Below are 18810 nucleotides of genomic sequence, written 5' to 3' on the forward strand. Positions count from 1 at the left end.
AGCCTGAATGGAGTATGGACCCCTGCAAACACACATCTCCGTCTCACTGTCAGAATTCCAGTCACAAGGCCCGGTGGGGTGATCTTTTCCACAGTTGGGACAGAAAAAGAGACAGAAGGTCCAGAAATGGAGTTTCCCAGTGGAAAGCACAACTGATAGCCTGGAAAAGAGCGATGCTTTCCTCTGGATAATAGTTCATATAATTGAGGGAAATCTAAGGAGACCCCCTGGGACCAGCAGTACCTTTCAGATAGTAAACGCTGCGAGATGGTCCCTGGTATGGACTGAGTTGTGTCCCTGCCAAGTTCACATGTGTGTGATAGTGTTTGGAGCTGGGGCCTTTGGAAGGCAACTAGGTTTAGTTTTAGTGCATTCTCTTTGCCTCTCTCTCTCCTCTCTCTCTCTCATCCCTCCCTCTTTCCTCACTGTGCCACGTGAGGACACATGGAGACATCGGCCATCGCAAGCCAGGAAGAGAGCTCTCACTGGAACCCAGCCCTGCTGGCAGCCTGATCTCAGACTTCCAGCCACCAGAACTGTGAGAAAATAAATGTCCGTGGTTTAAGCCTCCTTTGACTATGGTGTTTTGGTATGGCAGCCTGACCTGCCTAAAATGCCAACCCCTAAAATGCCTTCCTAAAGCTAAACATTTATTGATTCTGAGACCAGGGATCGTTGGTATGAATCTCTGGGCTCTGTTTTCTCAGTCACTTGATGTGGTTGGAGCTGTCACGTTCAAAGTAAGTGGATGGGGACCCCAGACTCAGCACTCCGTAAAGCCTAGAGAAGCCGACCCCCTGATGTCCTCAGAAAAGCCAAACTCCTCACGTGCTTCTCAAGGCCGTGCTGGCCCCCAGCCTCACTTCCAAGCTTTCCCTTTGCATGTTGCCCTGTTTCTGGGACCCATGGGCCTCCCCAGAGCAGCAATCCTGAACGCCCTCAGGTAGGACTTCTGTTCTCTCCTCTGTGCTGTCAAAGCAAAGCCAGAGCTGGACAGCAGATAAAGCAGGAAGAACACATTTAATTGCAGAACTATCGCGATAGGGGAAATGAGACCTCAGTACAGAGCTGGGCTCAGCTCGGAGTACGGCCCGGACAAGTGGGGATTTATAGCCAAGGAGCAGGGTGTGGGATCCGTGGGTAGGAAATTACTGAGAGGAAGCATCAGGGGTCGGGGGGATTCTGGCTAAACTGAACTTGACAGGGTTCTTGCTGACGGTGGGCCCCAAGCCTGGGGGGATAAGGAATTTGACCAGATATTGAGGATGGGAGATTCTGGCTAAACCCACTTAGCAGGATTCTTGCTGAAATTGGGTGACACAGAGATTACGTGGGAGTCCAAGGTTGAGGCCTCGTTGAGAAGTGGATTCAGAAGAGCCTGACGAATTTGGTCAGGGAGAGAGTCTGTCAGGTCCGCAGACCTCCTTGCTGTGTCGTGTCGTACTTAACTGCTCTGCTCATCCTGTGGGCTGTGAGCCCCTCAAAAGTTTGCCTTCTTCATCCTGGAACCCGGAGCCCCCGGACCCCTGCCGGGTACAGAGGAGGTGCTCGGAAGAGGTTTTCTGAGGCAGTGAAAGTGTCTGGGATGAGGGCGCAGGGCTCGCTCCCTCCCAACAGCAAGGGGCTACACTGAAAGCTCTTCCAATGGGAAGCATTCCTGTCCCAGCCGGTCAGCCTCAAAGGATGGGCACAGGATGCCCCCGAGGCCACGTCGGTGGGGACGCTTCACCAATATAATTTCCTACAGCCGCCGGCAGCGTGAGAGCTGAATGGTAAATGGAATTTTTGTTCACGGTTCTTGGTTGAGCTCATGAGGTGATGTGAAAGGCACAGAAAGGAACCATTCGTGGTGGGGTTGGGACGTTCAAATTCCCTTCTCGCCAAAGAGGAGGCCCCCGGCGCGCTCTATACACCTCTGTGTGCAGAGTCCAGCCACTGGCTCGGCGATGACCCACAGCGTCAAAGGCAGCTGGTGTGCGCGGCCACAGCCCAAGGGTGCCTCCGGGGGAGGGGCAGCCTCCCCTGAGCTGCCGCAGGGAGCCAGAACAGATGGTCTCAAACATTTTTTAAATGGGAGAGGGGCTAAAGTAGAGTTGATGGTTTCTTTGGTTAAGCAGAAAAAATTTTAAAAATGGTCAGCCACCGTCACCATTCTTTTTCATAAAATGGAAAAATATGTTTTACTGAGAAAAGTGGTAAAAATGTGCGAAGTTTCCACTCCACTTCACCCCAGCCCTGACTCTCAGGCCCTCGAGGGAAGGTCAGATAAAAACAACTACCGTAACCTTCTTAGAGGGACCAGAAATGTGGAGATGACCTCACCCAGCGCCTCAGATACCCACGGTGCCGTCTTTCGCCTCCTGGAATCACTGCCATCATTAGTTTTGAAGTGTGACCATCCCTCAGCTCAGGTGTGAGAGCCTCTGTCCACCAGTGGTGACGGAAGACCCTGAGCACCAGAATAGGACTAATAAAGTGGATCTGACACCTTGGATGGAACAAAAATTACATTCTTGTTTTCATGAACCTTTCACTGAAATTTAGCACTTCTTTCCATCATGAATATGGCATGGTATTAGTTTCCTAGGGTGGTGGTAACAAAGAACCTCAAACCCAGGGCTTAGGACCAGAGGAGATGGGGTGGTGTGACCGCAGAGAGACAACAGGTACTTATCTTCTCACAGCTCTGGAGGCTGGAAGTTGGAGGTCAAGGTATGGGCAGAATTGGTTCCTTCTGAGGGCTGTGAGGGAGAGTCTGTCCCAGGCCTTGCCCCCAGCTTCTGCTGGTTGGCTGGCAATCCTTGACGTTCCTTGGCTTCTACAAGCATCACCCTAATCTCTGTCTTCATCTTCGCATGGCATTCTTCCTGTGTGCTTATCTGTGTGCAAATTTCCCCCTTTAATAAGGACCCCAGTCATAAGTAGACGAGGGCCCGCTCTAATAGACCTCATTGTAACTTGGTGAAGACTGTCCAAATCAGGTCACGTTCTGAGGCTCTGGGGATTAGGGCTCCAACAGAGGCGTTTTGCGGGGTGGGGGCCACGGGTCAGCCCCTAACAGGCACCGACCCGCTCAGCAGCGGAGCCCGCGACTTTGCCTCCGAAAGAGCTCATCGGCGTTTGCACAGTAGAGTAGTAGCTGTGGACCCTTCCAAATACGGGCGGAGCTCATGCTGCCTTCAAAATGAAGATAGTTATTAGACATGCAGCTACAGATCATTATCAGATACAATAATAAAGGGCATTCCAGCATAGAAGAGTTTTTTTCTTATAAAACTATTTTTAAAGAAATTGATGTATTTTGATGTTGTTAACGTGATAGCCCAAAGAGAGCGTCCACCTGATGCCTGAAATCCAGCATACTGTTGCTCTGACCCACAACAGCAGTGCAGGTTACCCTCACCAGCATTTATACAGAGCAGGGAGTTCTAGTTTTTGCCAACTGATAGTGTTGTGTGTATGAGGAGATTCCACCCTACAGACAGCTGCGGGACTCCAAGGGGAGTCCAAATCCCCTCCAAGCTGCGGAACTTCTTTCCCTCACAAACGGGGTAGAAACACATTCATTGCTCCAGGGTTCGAAGCTGTGTGTCTTCTCATGTCTCCATTTCTATAAGATAATCTGTAGTTTGGATTCATGCTGTGTTTTCTTTCAGTGACTAAGTTTAAAAGGCTTGGGTTTTGTTCAGCAGCGTAGAATATTACTTTGGTACACTTTTAAAAGTATTTTGATACATTTATTTCAACATCGTTGATTTCCTTTGTAATCCTGTATCATTTATTTTATGAACTGTGGTGAAAGTTTCCATGATATAAAAATGTTTGTGGAGGGTTTGTGGCTTCTGCTGGCTTCGGGAAGAACTTACTTACACAGAGAACTGTAGGAGACCCAGTTCTGTTCCTCTCGCTGGCTGTGCAAGAGCCCACTGTCCTCTGAACCCACCCGGCTGCGTTTTCTCTCCGGTGCCCTTGAACTCTCTGTGGATGTGGCCTGTGTTGCAAGCAGCCAGCCAGGAGGGAGGCTCTCAGGGCAAATCTGGACCACTCTTCCCACGCTTCTCCAGGCTGGGGTCATCCCGGGGGCAGGGCGCCCTCTGCTTGTGTGTGACAGAATCCCTCTGGCAAGGTGGACTTGAAGGGGCGAACTGAGGTGACACTATGGGGTGCCCCCCAACCTGCCAAAGGGCACACTTTGGTTCGAAGTTGTCAGGAGGGTGAAAATTCCCCCTCTACCCCTCTTGAGTTCTTGTGGCTGGACTCATAATAAAACTGACACAAGACAGATGAACAGGAGAAAAAGAAACAAATTTTACCTTTTGTGTACGGAAGGAGATCTCATAGAAATGGGACTTGAGAAGTGGCTAAAAAGCAGGCAGCTTTTAAACCTTTGAGCCTATAAATTTGTGGGGAATTGACAAGATAAAGAAACTTAGGTTTGGGGTGCTCTGTTAGGGAAGAATATAAACGGAGTTTGGGCTGGGGTAATAAAGAAGTGACAAGATCTGTTTATATAGGTTTCTCAGCCCTGGATTCCCCATCTCTGGAGATAAAGGTGTTCTTCTACCTCTAGATGCAGGGGGTGCATCTTTCACATGGGAGATTTATTTTTTTGATTTCAGAGAGACGGAAAGGAGGGTCAGAGTGTCCCTCGTGCATTGGCTGTTTCTTAAGTAACCGTAATTCAAGATAACCCATACGCCACTGAGGCATATTTTGGAGCGACCTGCCCTGAGCCCCCAAAAAGTCATGACAGGAGTAATTATCACCAGGCAGGCATGATTCTCCCCAGTTGGAGACATAGACACAGGTGTGGAGTATTTAAATACCCTGGGTCAAATTGCAAACTGTTGTGATCCAGCCAGATGTGAACAAGATCTTTTGTTTCCAAATTCCCGGATCTTTCCATCCCAGCAGGCTGCCTGAAGTTAACAAAAGAGGACTTTTTTTTTTTTTAATCTGCTCTGCAGCATCTTAAGCTGATTTAAAATGGAAAACGGAGTGGGTACTGATTTGGCAATTAATGAAATACTGAAGCATCATCATAGCAACCTCATACTTGATTAAGGAGCCTGCCTTTCGTATCTGGCCAACTGGTGTGTTAAAGCAACCGTCAGTGCTTTAGAGTTTATAGAAAAAGCAAATCCCAGACTTTATTTCCTGGGGTTGTATTAATCCTATTTTTAATTTTCTGTATATTATGATGTTTTGACATTTAAAAAAAACCTTTCTGGCTGGGGAGAAGAGCTGTCAGTTCCTAGAGATCACAAAGTGCCCAGCCAGGAGCTTGTCTTTAACATGTAAATGAACCCATCTGGAGCCCCACTTCCTCTCCGTGGCCCTGGGGCCCCAGGAGAATATTCCTGTGCTTCAGTCATCCCAGGGCCAGGCACCAGGCAGCTAAGGGCACCCCTGTAGCCCAAGGCCCACCAAAATTATTCCAACTAGCCAATCCTAAAGTGTTCACCCTGTCCTGTCTCGAAGGGTCCTGGCCTTAGTTCCCATCATCTGTAGGGGTGTTCTGGCCATCACAGGGCAGGTCACCATCCTCATGAAAAACAAGGGACCTAAAAGTGTCATGTTTCAAAGGCAGGTCTGTTTGTGGTCGCTTACTCACCTGCTGTCCCCATCCCATCCTTAGATACCTGTGGCTCAATGCTTAGTCAAAAATAATAAAAGACAACCCCCAGAGTGGGAGAAAATATTTGCAAATGAAGCAACTGACAAAGGATTAATCTCCAAAATTTACAAGCAGCTCATGCAGCTCAATAACAAAAAAACAAACAACCCAATCCAAAAATGGGCAGAAGACCTAAATAGACATTTCTCCAAAGAAGATATACAGACTGCCAACAAACACATGAAAGAATGCTCAACATCACTAATCATTAGAGAAATGCAAATCAAAACTACAATGAGATATTATCTCACACCAGTCCGAATGGCCATCATCAAAAAATCTAGAAACAATAAATGCTGGAGAGGGTGTGGAGAAAAGGGAACACTCTTGCACTGCTGTTGGGAATGTGAATTGGTACAGCTACTATGGAGAACAGTATGGAGGTTCCTTAAAAAACTACAAATAGAACTACCATATGACCCAGCAATCCCACTACTGGGCATGTACCCTGAGAAAACCATAATTCAAAAAGAGTCATGTACCACAATGTTCATTGCAGCTCTATTTACAATAGCCCGGAGATGGAAACAACCTAAGTGTCCATCATCGGATGAATGGATAAAGAAGATGTGGCACATATATACAATGGAGTATTACTCAACCATACAAAGAAACGAAATTGAGCTATTTGTAATGAGGTGGAGGGAGACGCAAGAGGGAAGAGATATGGGAACATATGTATATGTATAACTGATTCACTTTGTTATAAAGCAGAAACTAACGCACCATTGTAAAGCAATTATACTCTAATAAAGATGTTAAAAAACAACCAAGCAAGGAGCACTTGATCCCACTCCCCTAAAGCCCCTGGGGAGGTTGCTTAGCTCAGCTTCGATCACAAATGTCCCACTCCACGTCCTCAGGCACTTTTAGGTGTGGCTGCCTACTGACCTGCTCAGTCTCTTCCTGAAACCGAATAATCACAAAATCAGGATGCTGCCCGCGTCTCTCCTGAGTGTAGACCACAGCCGCTCTGAGCTTGGTTGGGACACCTGGCCAAGGGAGGCCCTGTGCACAGCAGAGGCCATCAAGGGCTTATCAGGAAAACATCCAAAAGGATAAAAGCAAACAAACAACAGTTGGCGATGGACAGGAGATACAAAAGAAAAAAAAAAGAAAAATTAAGCTGCTTAGAGATACCAGCCGACCAACCATTCTCAAAAATTTTGCTTAAGGAAAAAATAAAAGAGGAAAGGGTTTTCTCCAGGAGAGGTCCCTGCAGACACTGGGGTTTCCCTTCCTTCCTCTTATTATTTTTTTTTTTTTTGCGGTATGCGGGCCCCTCACCGCCGTGGCCTCTCCCGTCGCGGAGCACAGACTCCGGATGCGCAGGCCCAGCGGCCATGGCCCAGGGGCCCAGCCGCTCCGCAGCGTATGGGATCTTCCCGCACCGGGGCACGAACCCGGGTCCCCTGCATCAGCAGGCGGACTCTCAACCACTGCGCCACCAGGGAAGCCCCCTTCCTCTTATTGACCTGAAAGAGAAACTGATGATGTGACTTTGGGTGGCTAAAGTCTCAAGCAAAAAACAAACAACTCCCACCCCAGTACAGCTTTAGGAGGCTACAAGACCAAGAGAAAAAAAAAGGGAAACTGAATTTTTTTTTCCTGAGCACATGGCAGGTCTAACCAACATTACTAGAGACCTAGATTACCTAATGATTTCAAAACACACTCCTAGATACAGAGGGAGAAACTGGAGAGGACATTAAATAAATTATGGATACATAGAATATTTTAATATAAATATATAACACGTTGTGTAACTGCTAAAACAAATATTTGATTAAAATATTTAATACTAATAAATATTGATATAAGCATTTTATTATTTTTACTATTAACTAATTATTAATATAGTTCATGAAAATGATTATATATGATTATATAACTAAATTAAGACAAAGATTTCATATACATAGATACTAAAGAATATATAATTATGTAACTAAATTAAAACCAAGTTCCATAATTTGATCCAGTTAAAAACCCAAAATTTGCATACTAAAAAAAATTGTGACAAAAAATAGAAAAGGCGCCTATTGGCTTTTGTGCTTGTACCACAGAGTTTCTCAAATTAACTTTAACATTTGCTAAAATGCACTAATTAACAAAACTTCATGGACTTAGTCAGTACTGGGCCTCAAATTATAGTTATATCTGAGGATCCCACTGAATTGAAACATTGTACCCCCATAATCTTAAAAAAGTAACTAAATATCAAATGGAGGAGAAATGGGTATACTCTGTTGTCTTGCCTAAATTACCCGTCATCACAGCACCCATTGCTTTGAAATATTCCAAATTGGACATAGATGGTCTGACACAATAAATAATGAATTAAAATAAAAGGACTTTTTTTGACACTTACAAACTGGCTCAGTAAAATGGAATCCCACAAACACCCAGTTAAAATAGTTAACATGGCTCCATGTACGTTAATACGGGGCCTTATTAACTATGTGAAATCTAACGAATAAAGTGTGATTATCCCCACTGTTTCTCCATTTGACAGCTCAATTTTCCTTGTTCTGGAATCTGGAAAAAATAGAGGGCGCCTCATGGTGGATTCCTACAATCTTTTTTTTTTTTTTTCATGAAACAAACCAGTATTTCTTTCAAGTTAACCAAAATACATTCCGTGTTAAAACACAATTTTTGTATAGATACAGTTGCATTTAAAAAACTCGTAACGGTTTTCTTACCAGTATTTTTGCATTCATAATACAAAAGTGAAATAAAGCACTAAGGAGAGCGCTCTTAACTTTTTATTTTTAAATTTTTATTTATTTTTAAAATTAAAATTCAAAAATTTTATATTGGAGTGTAGTTGATTTACAATGTTGTGATTTCTGGTGTACAGCAAAGTGATTCAGTTATACATGTATATGTATAACTTATATGTTATACACGTATATGTATAACTTATATGTATATGCATATACATACGTATATGTATAACTTATATGTATATACTTATATGTATATATGTATATACACATATATGTATAACTTATATGTATTCAGATTCTTTTCCCATATGGGGAATTCCTACAATCTTAATGCTGTGCTTCCATCAATTAGGGCCCAATATCCAATACCCAATATTATTAAAATTATTGATATTATTCAGTCCACAACTGGCTAGCATTTTGCTCTTATGGATATGGTGGATGTGTCTGTTCAGTGTCAATTTCAACAGCCTCTCAGCTGAGTTGCTCCACTTCCCAAGGGACATGTTTTCCATGTTTCCCATGGGGCACCCCAGCAGCTTTGCCATCCTGATCTTTTCAGACAAGACCTTCACTGCATCCACCTTTCTCTAGGACACAGTATGACATTACATTAATGATATCCTCCTCCAAGGACACTCATTTGACACCCTCATTAAGGACACACAAGTCTAACATCTTTTAGTCATTATCGGGTTCTGGTGGCATCACGTATTTCTCATTTACAAATTTTACTTCCCAATTAAAATCAACAGACACTTCCATTTGTACCCTCAAAAACTCCTTCACTATAGAAGCTTTGAAGTTCCATTTATCATCCTTTTCTTTTATGGTGTGTTTTGTATCCTGTTTTAAAAAAAAATCACCCAGTCCAAGATCAGAAAACTTTTCTTCCAGAAGCTTTATTGTTGTACCTTTCACCTTTAGATATTGCAATCCACCTGGATTTGACTTGTGTATGGTGTAAGGTAGGGGTCAGGTACTTCTTACCCATGTGGATATCAAATAGACCCAGGACTCTTTTTTTTTTTTTAACATCTTTATTGGAGTGTAATTGCTTTACAGTGTTGTGTTAGTTTCTGCCGTATAACAAAGTGAATCAGCTATATGTATACATATGTCCCCATATCCCCTCCCTCTTGCATCTCCCTCCCACCTTCCCTATCCCACCCATCTAGGTGGTCACAAAACACCGAGCTGATCTTCCCGTGCAATGCAGCTGCTTCCCACTAGCTATCTGTTTTACGTTTGGTAGTGTATATATGTCCATGCCACTCTCTCACATCGTTCCAGCTTACCCTTCCCCCTCCCCATGTCCTCAAGTCCGTCCTCTACGTCTGCCTCTTTATTCCTGTCCTGCCCCTAGGTTCATGAGAACCATTTTTTCTTTTTCTTTTTTTGGATTCCATGTATACGTGTTAGCATACGGTATTTGTTTTTCTCTTTCTGACTTACTTCTCTCTGTATGACAGACTCTAGGTCCATCCACCTCACTACAAATAACTCAATTTCATTTCTTTTTATGGCTGAGTAATATTCCATTGTATTCATGTGCCACATCTTCTTTATCCATTCGTCTGTCGATGGACACTCAGGTTGCTTCCATGTCCCGGATATTGTAAATAGTGATGCAATGAACATTGTGGTACATGTCTCTTTTTGATGGTTTCCTCATGGTGTATGCCCAGTAGTGGGATTGCTGGGTCGTATGGTAGTTCTATTTTTAGTTTTTTAAGGAACATCCATACTGTTCTCCATAGTGGCTGTATCCATTTACATTCCTGCCAACAGGGCGTGAAGATTCCCTTTTCTCCTCACCCTCTCCAGCATTTAGACCCAGGACTCTTTTTCTCTCCCGTTGTGGAGCACAGGCTCTGGACGCGCAGGCATAGCAGCCATGGCTCACGGGCCCAGCCACTCCATGGCATGTGGGATCTTCTTGGACCGGGGCACAAACCCATATCCCCCGCACTGCGCCACCAGGGAAGCCTGGACCCAGGACTCTTGATTGAAAGATCACTCTTTCCCCACGAAATTGTGTTGCATTTATCATATGTATGGGTTTCTTTCTGGGCTCTCTCTTCTGCTCCATTAACCTATTTTTCTATTGTAATGCCAGTTTTCTTACATAGTTAACTGCACATCAGCTTATGTGTATAGTAAAGGAAATTGCTGAACTTGGTTAAAAGATTAGATAGACACCCTCAGCTTTTGTATAAGATATCTAGTTGCCCAGGCTACCAGACAGCCTGGGGGAGTCATCTGGGTGCAAACAGAATTGCAGGACATGATTGTTCTGTGCCTCACTCCCCTCCATTTACTCATTGTCCTGTGAGAAACCTGTGATGGGGTGTGTACTCCTGATGTCTTCCTCCTCTTTTACTCCTCTCCCTTATGCTTCCAGAAGAATCTCTTTGCCCCCTCCACCATAAATGCTGCCCTGGAAGCATCACTGACAGGCTGTTCCCAAGACGCAGGGGTGGGGTGGGGTGCACTCACCACATAACAGAACCAACAGGAGATGCTTGATAAGTTGAGGTTTATTTTAAGGAGCTGGGTCACATGGTTATGGAGGATGAGAAGCTCCAAGATCTGCAGTCACCCTGCTGGACACCCAGGAGGGCCAAGAGTGTGGTTCTAGTCTAACAGCTCGAGCCTCAGGAAGAACTGATGTTTAGCTGGAGTCTGAAAGCAGGGAAAGCCGTGAAGTACCAGTCCAAGCAGTCAGGCAGGAGGAGTTCCCCTCACTTAGGGGAAGGTCAGCCCTTTTCTTCTCTTCAGGCCTTCAACTGATTGGGTGCAGCCCACCCGCACTAGGGAGGGCAATCTGCTTTATTCAGCCTCTTTATTCAAATTTTCATCTCATCCAAAAAACACCCTCACAGACACACCCAGCATAGTGTTTGACCAAATGTCTAGGCACCTCATGGCCTAGGCAAGTTGACGCACGGCCATTGCACTGCAAGAGCTGCGTTGTTCCCACTGCCTTGGAGGCTGACGCCCATGTCTCCTCCAGTGGGCAGGGGCTGGGCACCAGGTGGGAGCTGAGAGCTGCGGCCCAGCATAGGTCTGGGGCAGTTGTAGGGAAGCTTATTCCAGACTGCTTTACCCGAGTGCTGCCCACTGGTGTTTTCAAAGGAACCAGCCTAGAGTAGTCACCTGGGACATATGAAAACACAGATTCCTGGGCTCCAGACCTGCCTTATCTGAGTCTGTGTGGGATGACACCCTTTTGTAAAATAATTTATTGTATTGAAATATAGTTGATTTACAGTGTTGTGTTAATTTCTACTGTACAGCAACGTGATTCAGTTTACACATATATACGTTCTTTTTCATATTCTTTTCCATTATGGTGTATCACAGGATATTGAATCTAGTTCCCTGTGCTCTACAGTAGGACCTAGTTGTTTTTTCCAGTCTTTATATTATAACAGTTTGCATCTACTAATCCCAAACTCCCAATCCATCCTTCCTCTATACCCCCTTCCCTTTGGCAACCACAAGTCTGTTCTCTACGTCTGTGAGTCTGTTTCTGTTTTGTAGATAAGTTCATCTGTGTCATATTTTACAGTCCACATATAAGTGATATCATATGGTATTTGCCTCTCTCTTTCTGACTTATTTCACTTAGTATGATCATCTCTAGGTCCATCCATGTTGCTGCAAATGGCATTATTTCATTCTTTTTAAGGGATGGAACCTTTGAAATTGCATTTTTAAGCAGCCTCCTGGGAGATTCTTCCACCTACTGAGTTTGAGAGCCTCTGGGTTTCTCAGGCTGCATGTCATCCATTCATTGTGCATACCCTGCGATGCCATTCTGCTCTCCGGTGGCCCGTGGGTTGGCAGCAGTCTTCTCAGATGTGTGAGGATAGCTCTGGAGCAGATGTCCTGAAGGTGGATCCCAGCCCTCTGAACTGCCCACCACCCTCTGTGAGTCCCTGGCTCTGGAATTCCCACCTCTGCTGCCACCTGTCACATCGCACCTGCCCTTCAAGAACAAGCTCGAGTACCACATCCTTCACCTGGCCCATCCAATGGGCTGGGCACCTCACCAGTTCTCTCTCCCTTGAGGCCATGGGCCTCTTGGCTGTGTGCCTTGGCCCCGGACACTCTCTCTGGCCTCAGAGTGGACCATTGCTGTTCATTCCAGGTCTTTCCCTTCAGATCCAGGAGGTCTTCCCCACCAGCCCACTTGAACTTAACTTTCCAGACTGTCCCTTTGGCCTTCCAGGCCTTGGGGTGTGGACTTCCAATGCCTTTGTCTCCAGGCCCTGTAGCCTCTGGTCCTTCGATGGAAGGTTGGATTCCTTGTCCTGGTGACACACCATATGCTCGATCAGAGATGCAGATGTAAATGGGAGTGTGAGGTATAACTTCTGGAGAGTGTGTTTCCTTTTTTTTTTTTTTAAAATAAATTTACTTATTTTATTTATTTATTTTTGGCTGCGTTAGGTCCTCGTTACTGCGTGTGGGCTTTCTCTAGTTGTGGCAAGTGGGGGCTACTCTTTGTTGCGGTGGGCAGGCTTCTTATTGCGGTGGCTTCTCTTGTTGTGGAGCACGGGCTCTAGAGTGCAGGCTCAGTAGTTGTGGTGCACCGGCTTAGTTGCTCTGCGGCATGTGGGATCTTCCCAGACCAGGGCTCGAACCCGTGTGCCCTGCATTGGCAGGCGGATTCTTAACCACTGCACCACCAGGGAGGTCCCCAGAGTGTGTTTCTTGGTCACTGCGCTGTAGGCAGGAAGTTTCTTCCAATTGCACGTGAAGACGAACGACCCCAGGGAGTGCTGGCCAGTTGGGCCATGGAGCGTGGTGCTCGCTCTGCCGTCTGAACGCCAGTGCTGTGAGTGAGCTGAGCGTCCCTTCCTGGGGACTGAGATTCAGGCGAAGGGTCCCGGGAAAGGGCACAGGAGGTGGAATGAAAACCAAGGTTTGCTGTTGGGGCAACCACAGAGGAAGAGCAAACTTATCTGCGAAAGGAAGCAAAATCGAGAAATAGCGTCTTTTCCCCTGCATTGGTTTTCATGTTTCTTTCTAGAGTATACTGCGGGAGAAAATGCAATTTCGTTTCCCTTACACCTTCCCCCCGCCGCAAATCGACTACACATCCTAGCCCTGCAAGTAAATAACCTCACAAAGAAAGGGTTGTAGACTTCTCAGCCTCCTGCAGGCTCAGCCACGTTCTCAAAGTCCTTTTGTGTCCTGTGGTGATTTCTGTGAAGTCAGTGAGGGCTGCAGCTGGTCAGGAGCTCCATGGGGGACCCAGAAGAACAGCAGCTGGACCGAGTTAGCCTCCAGAGAGTGGGCTAGTTCTGGAAAGCTCCATCATTGTTCCATTTCTTTTATGAAGAATGTACTTGCAACAGATTTTTACTTAATGAAATTTCAAGTCCTCTTTGGCTATCAAAACAACCAACCCTTTCTACATTTCACTTTGTGGGTTTCTTGCTAACCCCTATGTCCTCTTTTTTTTTTTTTTTTGCGGTACGCGGGCCTCTCGCTGTTGTGGCCTCTCCCGTTGCGGAGCACAGGCTCCGGACGCGCAGGCTCAGCGGCCATGGCTCACAGGCCCAGCCGCTCCACGGCATGTGGGATCTTCCTAGACCGGGGCACGAACCCGTGTCCCCTGCATCGGCAGGCAGACTCTTAACCACTGCGCCACCAGGGAAGCCCACCCCTATGTCCTCTTATCCAGCATAACATTCTAAAAACGTGGACACTGAGTTGAGAATTGATGGGTTGGTTTCCTCCCTGTGTTAGGTTCTTTAAGCATCCTCCATGGACTCTGTTACGTGACTGTCACTGGCTTACATGTCCGTCGTGTCTCCTTAAAAATTTCTGGCTGCTGTCCTAACCCATTAGGCTAAAAAGATTCCTGGATATTTGCTTGCTGTTATTATTGTCAACAGGGGAACCGTGTGTTGGGATTTGTCTTGACTGGACCCATTTTACAGATGAGAAAAGTGAGGCTGGGGATTAATGTCTTGCAGGTGGGTGGTGCATCGGCACTACAGCAAATGCTTCAGTACAGCAAAAGCTGCCGGTGAGGCATGAGTGCTTTTAATGACACTATTCTTTTTGGTTTGCCCTTATAGGGCGTCCCAAGGAAGAGTCATTGTTTTGGCAAACAGACCAAGCCTAGAACCTGATCGTGCTGAATGTCATATGCTGACAGCTCTTGGAATCTACCCTTTGGCTTAGCTTTGAACCCAGAGGTTCATCTTACCCAGGAAAAGAGTGAGTTATTTGCTTTCTTAATGTTATAACACTGACATGGATAATCCTGAATTTGTGGAGAATAAAAGAGAGGTGAGCAAAAGATAAGAGAACCAGGAGATTTAAACAGTAAGCTAAAAACAGAACAGAACAAAACAAAAAACGGCCACTGCTAGCAGAGACGGAATTCCGAGGTAGTTGTGCACATCTGAAGACTGGTCTTGCTTCTTTCTGGGAGTGATGAAGTGGTACTTAAATCAATCAGAGAAGAATGCCAGGTGGCCTGTACATGTAGGTCTAGCCTTGCAGGTTCTCTAGCCAGATGTCGTTATGGAGTCAGAGAAGGGCAGAACCGGAAGGACGGACCTAGTGAGCCCTGTGTTTCCATATCCTTTTGGGTAAGGAATGTGAGGCTCCCTTCGGTGAAGGGCTGCCTGAGCCTGATCTTCCACTAGGGGGTGAGAGATGCTGGCAGCCGTCTCTGCCTCTGTGTGGAACCATGGTTCTCCACTTCTGTCTGCAACAAGATTCCAGAGTTTCTAAAACCTGAGCCATGAAACGTGGGTCTTGTCCCCCATCTCAGCCTCCCAGGGTAAAGCTAAACAGGCACTCCTGCTTTTGAGGTCTAACCATGTGACTTTGTTCCTTTCAGATGGCTTATGTGAAGATGAGATGGATTTATATTTCCCTGGTGGTCCTGGGAGCCCTTTGTCTGTATTTTAGCCTGGATGGTCTGAGTCCTTTTAAAGGCGAACCATTGGTTTTCAAGAACGAAGGTGGGAGCTTCCTTCAGCTCCCAGATATAGACTGCAGGCAGGACCCCCCCTTCCTTGTCCTGCTGGTTACTTCATCCCACGAGCAGATGTTTGCCCGCTCGGTCATCCGGAACACGTGGGGGAGAGAAAAGATCGTGAGGGGAAAACGAATAAAAACATTCTTCCTCCTGGGAACCACCCCCAGTAAAGGCATGTCGAGGGCCATGTCCCAGGAGAGCCAGCAATATCACGATATTATCCAGAAGGACTTCGTGGATGTTTATTCCAATCTGACTCTAAAGACCATGATGGGTATGGAGTGGATCTACCGCTTTTGTCCGCAGGCATCTTTCGTGATGAAAACAGACTCTGACATGTTTGTCAACATCTATTATCTGACTGAACTGCTCCTGAAGAAAAACAGAACAACTCAGTTTTTCACCGGCTACTTAAAACTAAACGAATACCCAATCAGGAAAAGGTATAATAAGTGGTTTGTTAGTAAATTCGAATATCCGTGGGACAAGTACCCGCCCTTTTGCTCCGGTGTTGGCTATGTTTTCTCCAGCGATGTGGCAGGCCAGGTGTACAACGTAGCTGAAAGTGTCCCATTCATTAAACTGGAAGATGTCTTTGTGGGGCTCTGCCTGGAAAAACTGCAAATCACACTGGAGGAGCTTCACTCCAAGCAGACTTTCTTCCCCAATGGGTTACCCTTCACCATATGCCGTTACAAGAAGATCGTGGCCTGCCATCACATCAAGCCTCACAATATCCTGCTGTATTGGCAGGCTCTGGAAAATTCCCTGGAGGAAGAGTGTCCAGATATCTGAAGGGAGCCCAGCGGCACATCTGGACACACAGCAGACAGCCCGCGGTGATGGTGTTTGAAAGATCTTGGATGGCACGGCTGAGACTCCTGGGGTAGGGAGGGAGTAAGGAAGGAAGAGGCCGAAGGGTGAGGGTGATATCCTGAAGGCTTCCCGATCTAAACCTGAACGCCACCGCGGACGAATCCCCATGTGGTGCCCCGAGCCATCACAAATACTCTCTCTTGAGTACCTACCCTGTTGCACTAAGTGATGTATGCCTGCATTTTCTCATGTCCGGGGTCAGCATCTATACGGAGTGGTGGGTGTTAGCACCCCATCTCACACACAAGGAAACAGCAGCTTAGAGAAGCATGCGGGCCTGTCCCAAGGATTACAGCCAGCAGACACTGGAGCAGGGATGAGAGCCCACCTCTCAGTACACCCCTGCGTGCTGCCTCTTGGGAGAGGACGGTGGTGTGGGAGGCTCCGAGGGAAGCCTTGCTGCTGGCATCTGTCGGTCCCTTGCTCGAGTCCCCTCCTCCTCAAATCCCATTCCTGTGCCTTTTAGTGCAGAGACTGGGGTGAACCAATGCGCCCCCAGCTCCCTTTGTTCACTGCAGTGGGTCTGGCTGGCCTGAGACCGTGTTAGCAGCTTGGCCCTCAACTCACTGCAAAGCACATGCCAGAAGACACCTCCACAGTGGCTGCAGCTCAGCCCCCCAGAGACACCCAGCTCGAGACAGCAATCAGCCTTTCAAGGTTTGGCTCAGAAATCGCTGTGAAGCTTGGCCCACTGTAGAGACTCGCTGGCCACTCTGCTGAGCGCGCGACCCCGAGAGCATGGCATTTCTTCCCAGCCATCTGCGGCAACCCCGCCTGTCAGCTCCACGTGCCCTTGGTCTGCACGTCAGGTCTCCAAGTGCAAACCGGAAGGCAGCTGGATGCAAGGCTTCGTCTGTGAAGGATGCTGGGAGCTTTTCTGGGAATTTGGGTGGATTTAACTCAAGACACTCTTAAGAACCCCCTGGGACTCTGAGCACTGAACTGAGTCCTGGTCAAGGGAGCGTCTTCCTGGGTCCGTTTCCTAAATCAGATCCTAGCTCAGCTTCTTTGAACTTCTCAGATGGCCAAGGAACAGCTGAGTTTTGTGGCGTGGAGTTAAACCTTCAATATTCTTCTGGTGGTTTGGAAGAGCCTGTTCTGCAGGGTTGGGTGGCAATGAAGCACTTTTTTTTTTTGGCCAGGGTCTTTGCCCGTTCAGTCACTGTCACATGACACGCAAAGCTATTTTGCTCGCGATCATCGAGATGAACGGTTCTTACTTTCTACTTTACGGAACTGGATGTTAGCAGCCTGCAAAGCCGAGACCTCACGTGGCTGTGAAACTTACAAAAGCTGGGTGAACCTCTTACCTGAACTCAGAAAGAGATGTTCGCTGCAAAATGGTCATGGCCGTGTTAGATTGCAAACTGGCATCTTATTTTGCACAGTGTTTCTCGTATCTGGATGGGACTGCTTCTTGCAGATGTGTTTTCTTATCCTGGCTGCTCTGAACGTGCTGGGTCACGTTCAGAGAAGCCACCTCCTCAGGTGGGAAATCAGGGACTGAACTTGTTTTTCTGAAGCCCAGATTTTGCCAGGGTGGGTCCCTCGGTCCTGTAGGATGGGCTGCCTCTCAACGGTGGGCTTTGAGGGTGAAGGAGTTTGTCTGTGCTTAGAATCACAGAACCAGCCCTTGTCTGGTGCGCGTGTCTAGGTGGCCACCGGGCTGGGTGGGTGAGTGTGGCTGACTCAGGATCTGGTCTTCTCAGCATCCACCCGGAAGCCCTCAGCCGTAGGAGTCCATGAGCACAGGCTCAGCTCCACCGAGAGCCGCTCTGTGTTCTTAAAGGACTTTCTGCAAAACACATTCGGCCCCCTGCACCCCTCGCCGACTCTATTTCTTTATGTAGTCAAGACTTTTTCTTCTCGAGGGAAAAAAAATGGTTCGTGACTGTAGACCTTGAAGGGACCACAGAGCTCATTCGGTCCTGCCTTTACGTAGGATGAAAATAAAGCTCGAAGAGACCCAGAGGCTTGCCCAAGACTTTGCCCGAGACTTCACAGCTTGTTTGTTGTGGAATGCGGGTTCCAGCCAGAGCTGTATTCCATGATGTCGTCTTGCCTGGGTGAGAGTAAGAAACTGTGAATTAGGAGGCGAAGCGATGCTTTTCCAGTAACACCCAAAGCGAGTTTCATAATGGGATCAGAGAGGAGCCCGGCTGGCGATGCAGTGGCTTCACTCACAGGCATCCAGGGACGAATGATGCTGATGGCAAAGGCTCTTTGCTAGGCACTGAGATAAGGGCTTTAAAAGTATTACCTCCTTAGATGCGCACAACCACTCCAGTGGGGAGGTGACTACCCACTTCCTTGCTTTACAGATGAGGAAACTGAGGCAGAGACAGAGCATGAACAGCTAGTTCAAGCTTATTCCTTAGATGCACACAACCACTCCAGTGGGGAGGTGACTACCCATTTCCTTGCTTTACAGATGAGGAAACCGAGGCAGAGACAGAGCATGAACAGCTAGTTCAAGCTTATTCCTTAGATGCGCACAACCACTCCAGTGGGGA

The 18810-nt window shown here is 46.9% G+C and overlaps 1 protein-coding gene across 1 annotated transcript; it reads left to right on the plus strand.

The window, feature by feature from the left end:
* The first annotated feature begins 15274 nt into the window (after positions 1 to 15274).
* On the plus strand, positions 15275 to 16216 carry B3GALT5 (beta-1,3-galactosyltransferase 5). Its single transcript, XM_060149458.1, has one exon. The coding sequence runs from the start codon at positions 15281 to 15283 to the stop codon at positions 16214 to 16216; it is 936 nt and encodes a 311-aa protein (XP_060005441.1). The 5' UTR covers positions 15275 to 15280.
* The last annotated feature ends 2594 nt before the right edge of the window (positions 16217 to 18810 follow it).

Source organism: Lagenorhynchus albirostris, chromosome 5 (genome assembly GCF_949774975.1).
Source record: "Lagenorhynchus albirostris chromosome 5, mLagAlb1.1, whole genome shotgun sequence".
Taxonomy (NCBI): domain Eukaryota; kingdom Metazoa; phylum Chordata; class Mammalia; order Artiodactyla; family Delphinidae; genus Lagenorhynchus; species Lagenorhynchus albirostris.

Bases quoted from the DNA above. Each gene is read 5' to 3' on its own strand.
- B3GALT5 (XM_060149458.1), top strand. From the start codon at position 15,281: ATGGCTTATGTGAAGATGAGATGGATTTATATTTCCCTGGTGGTCCTG.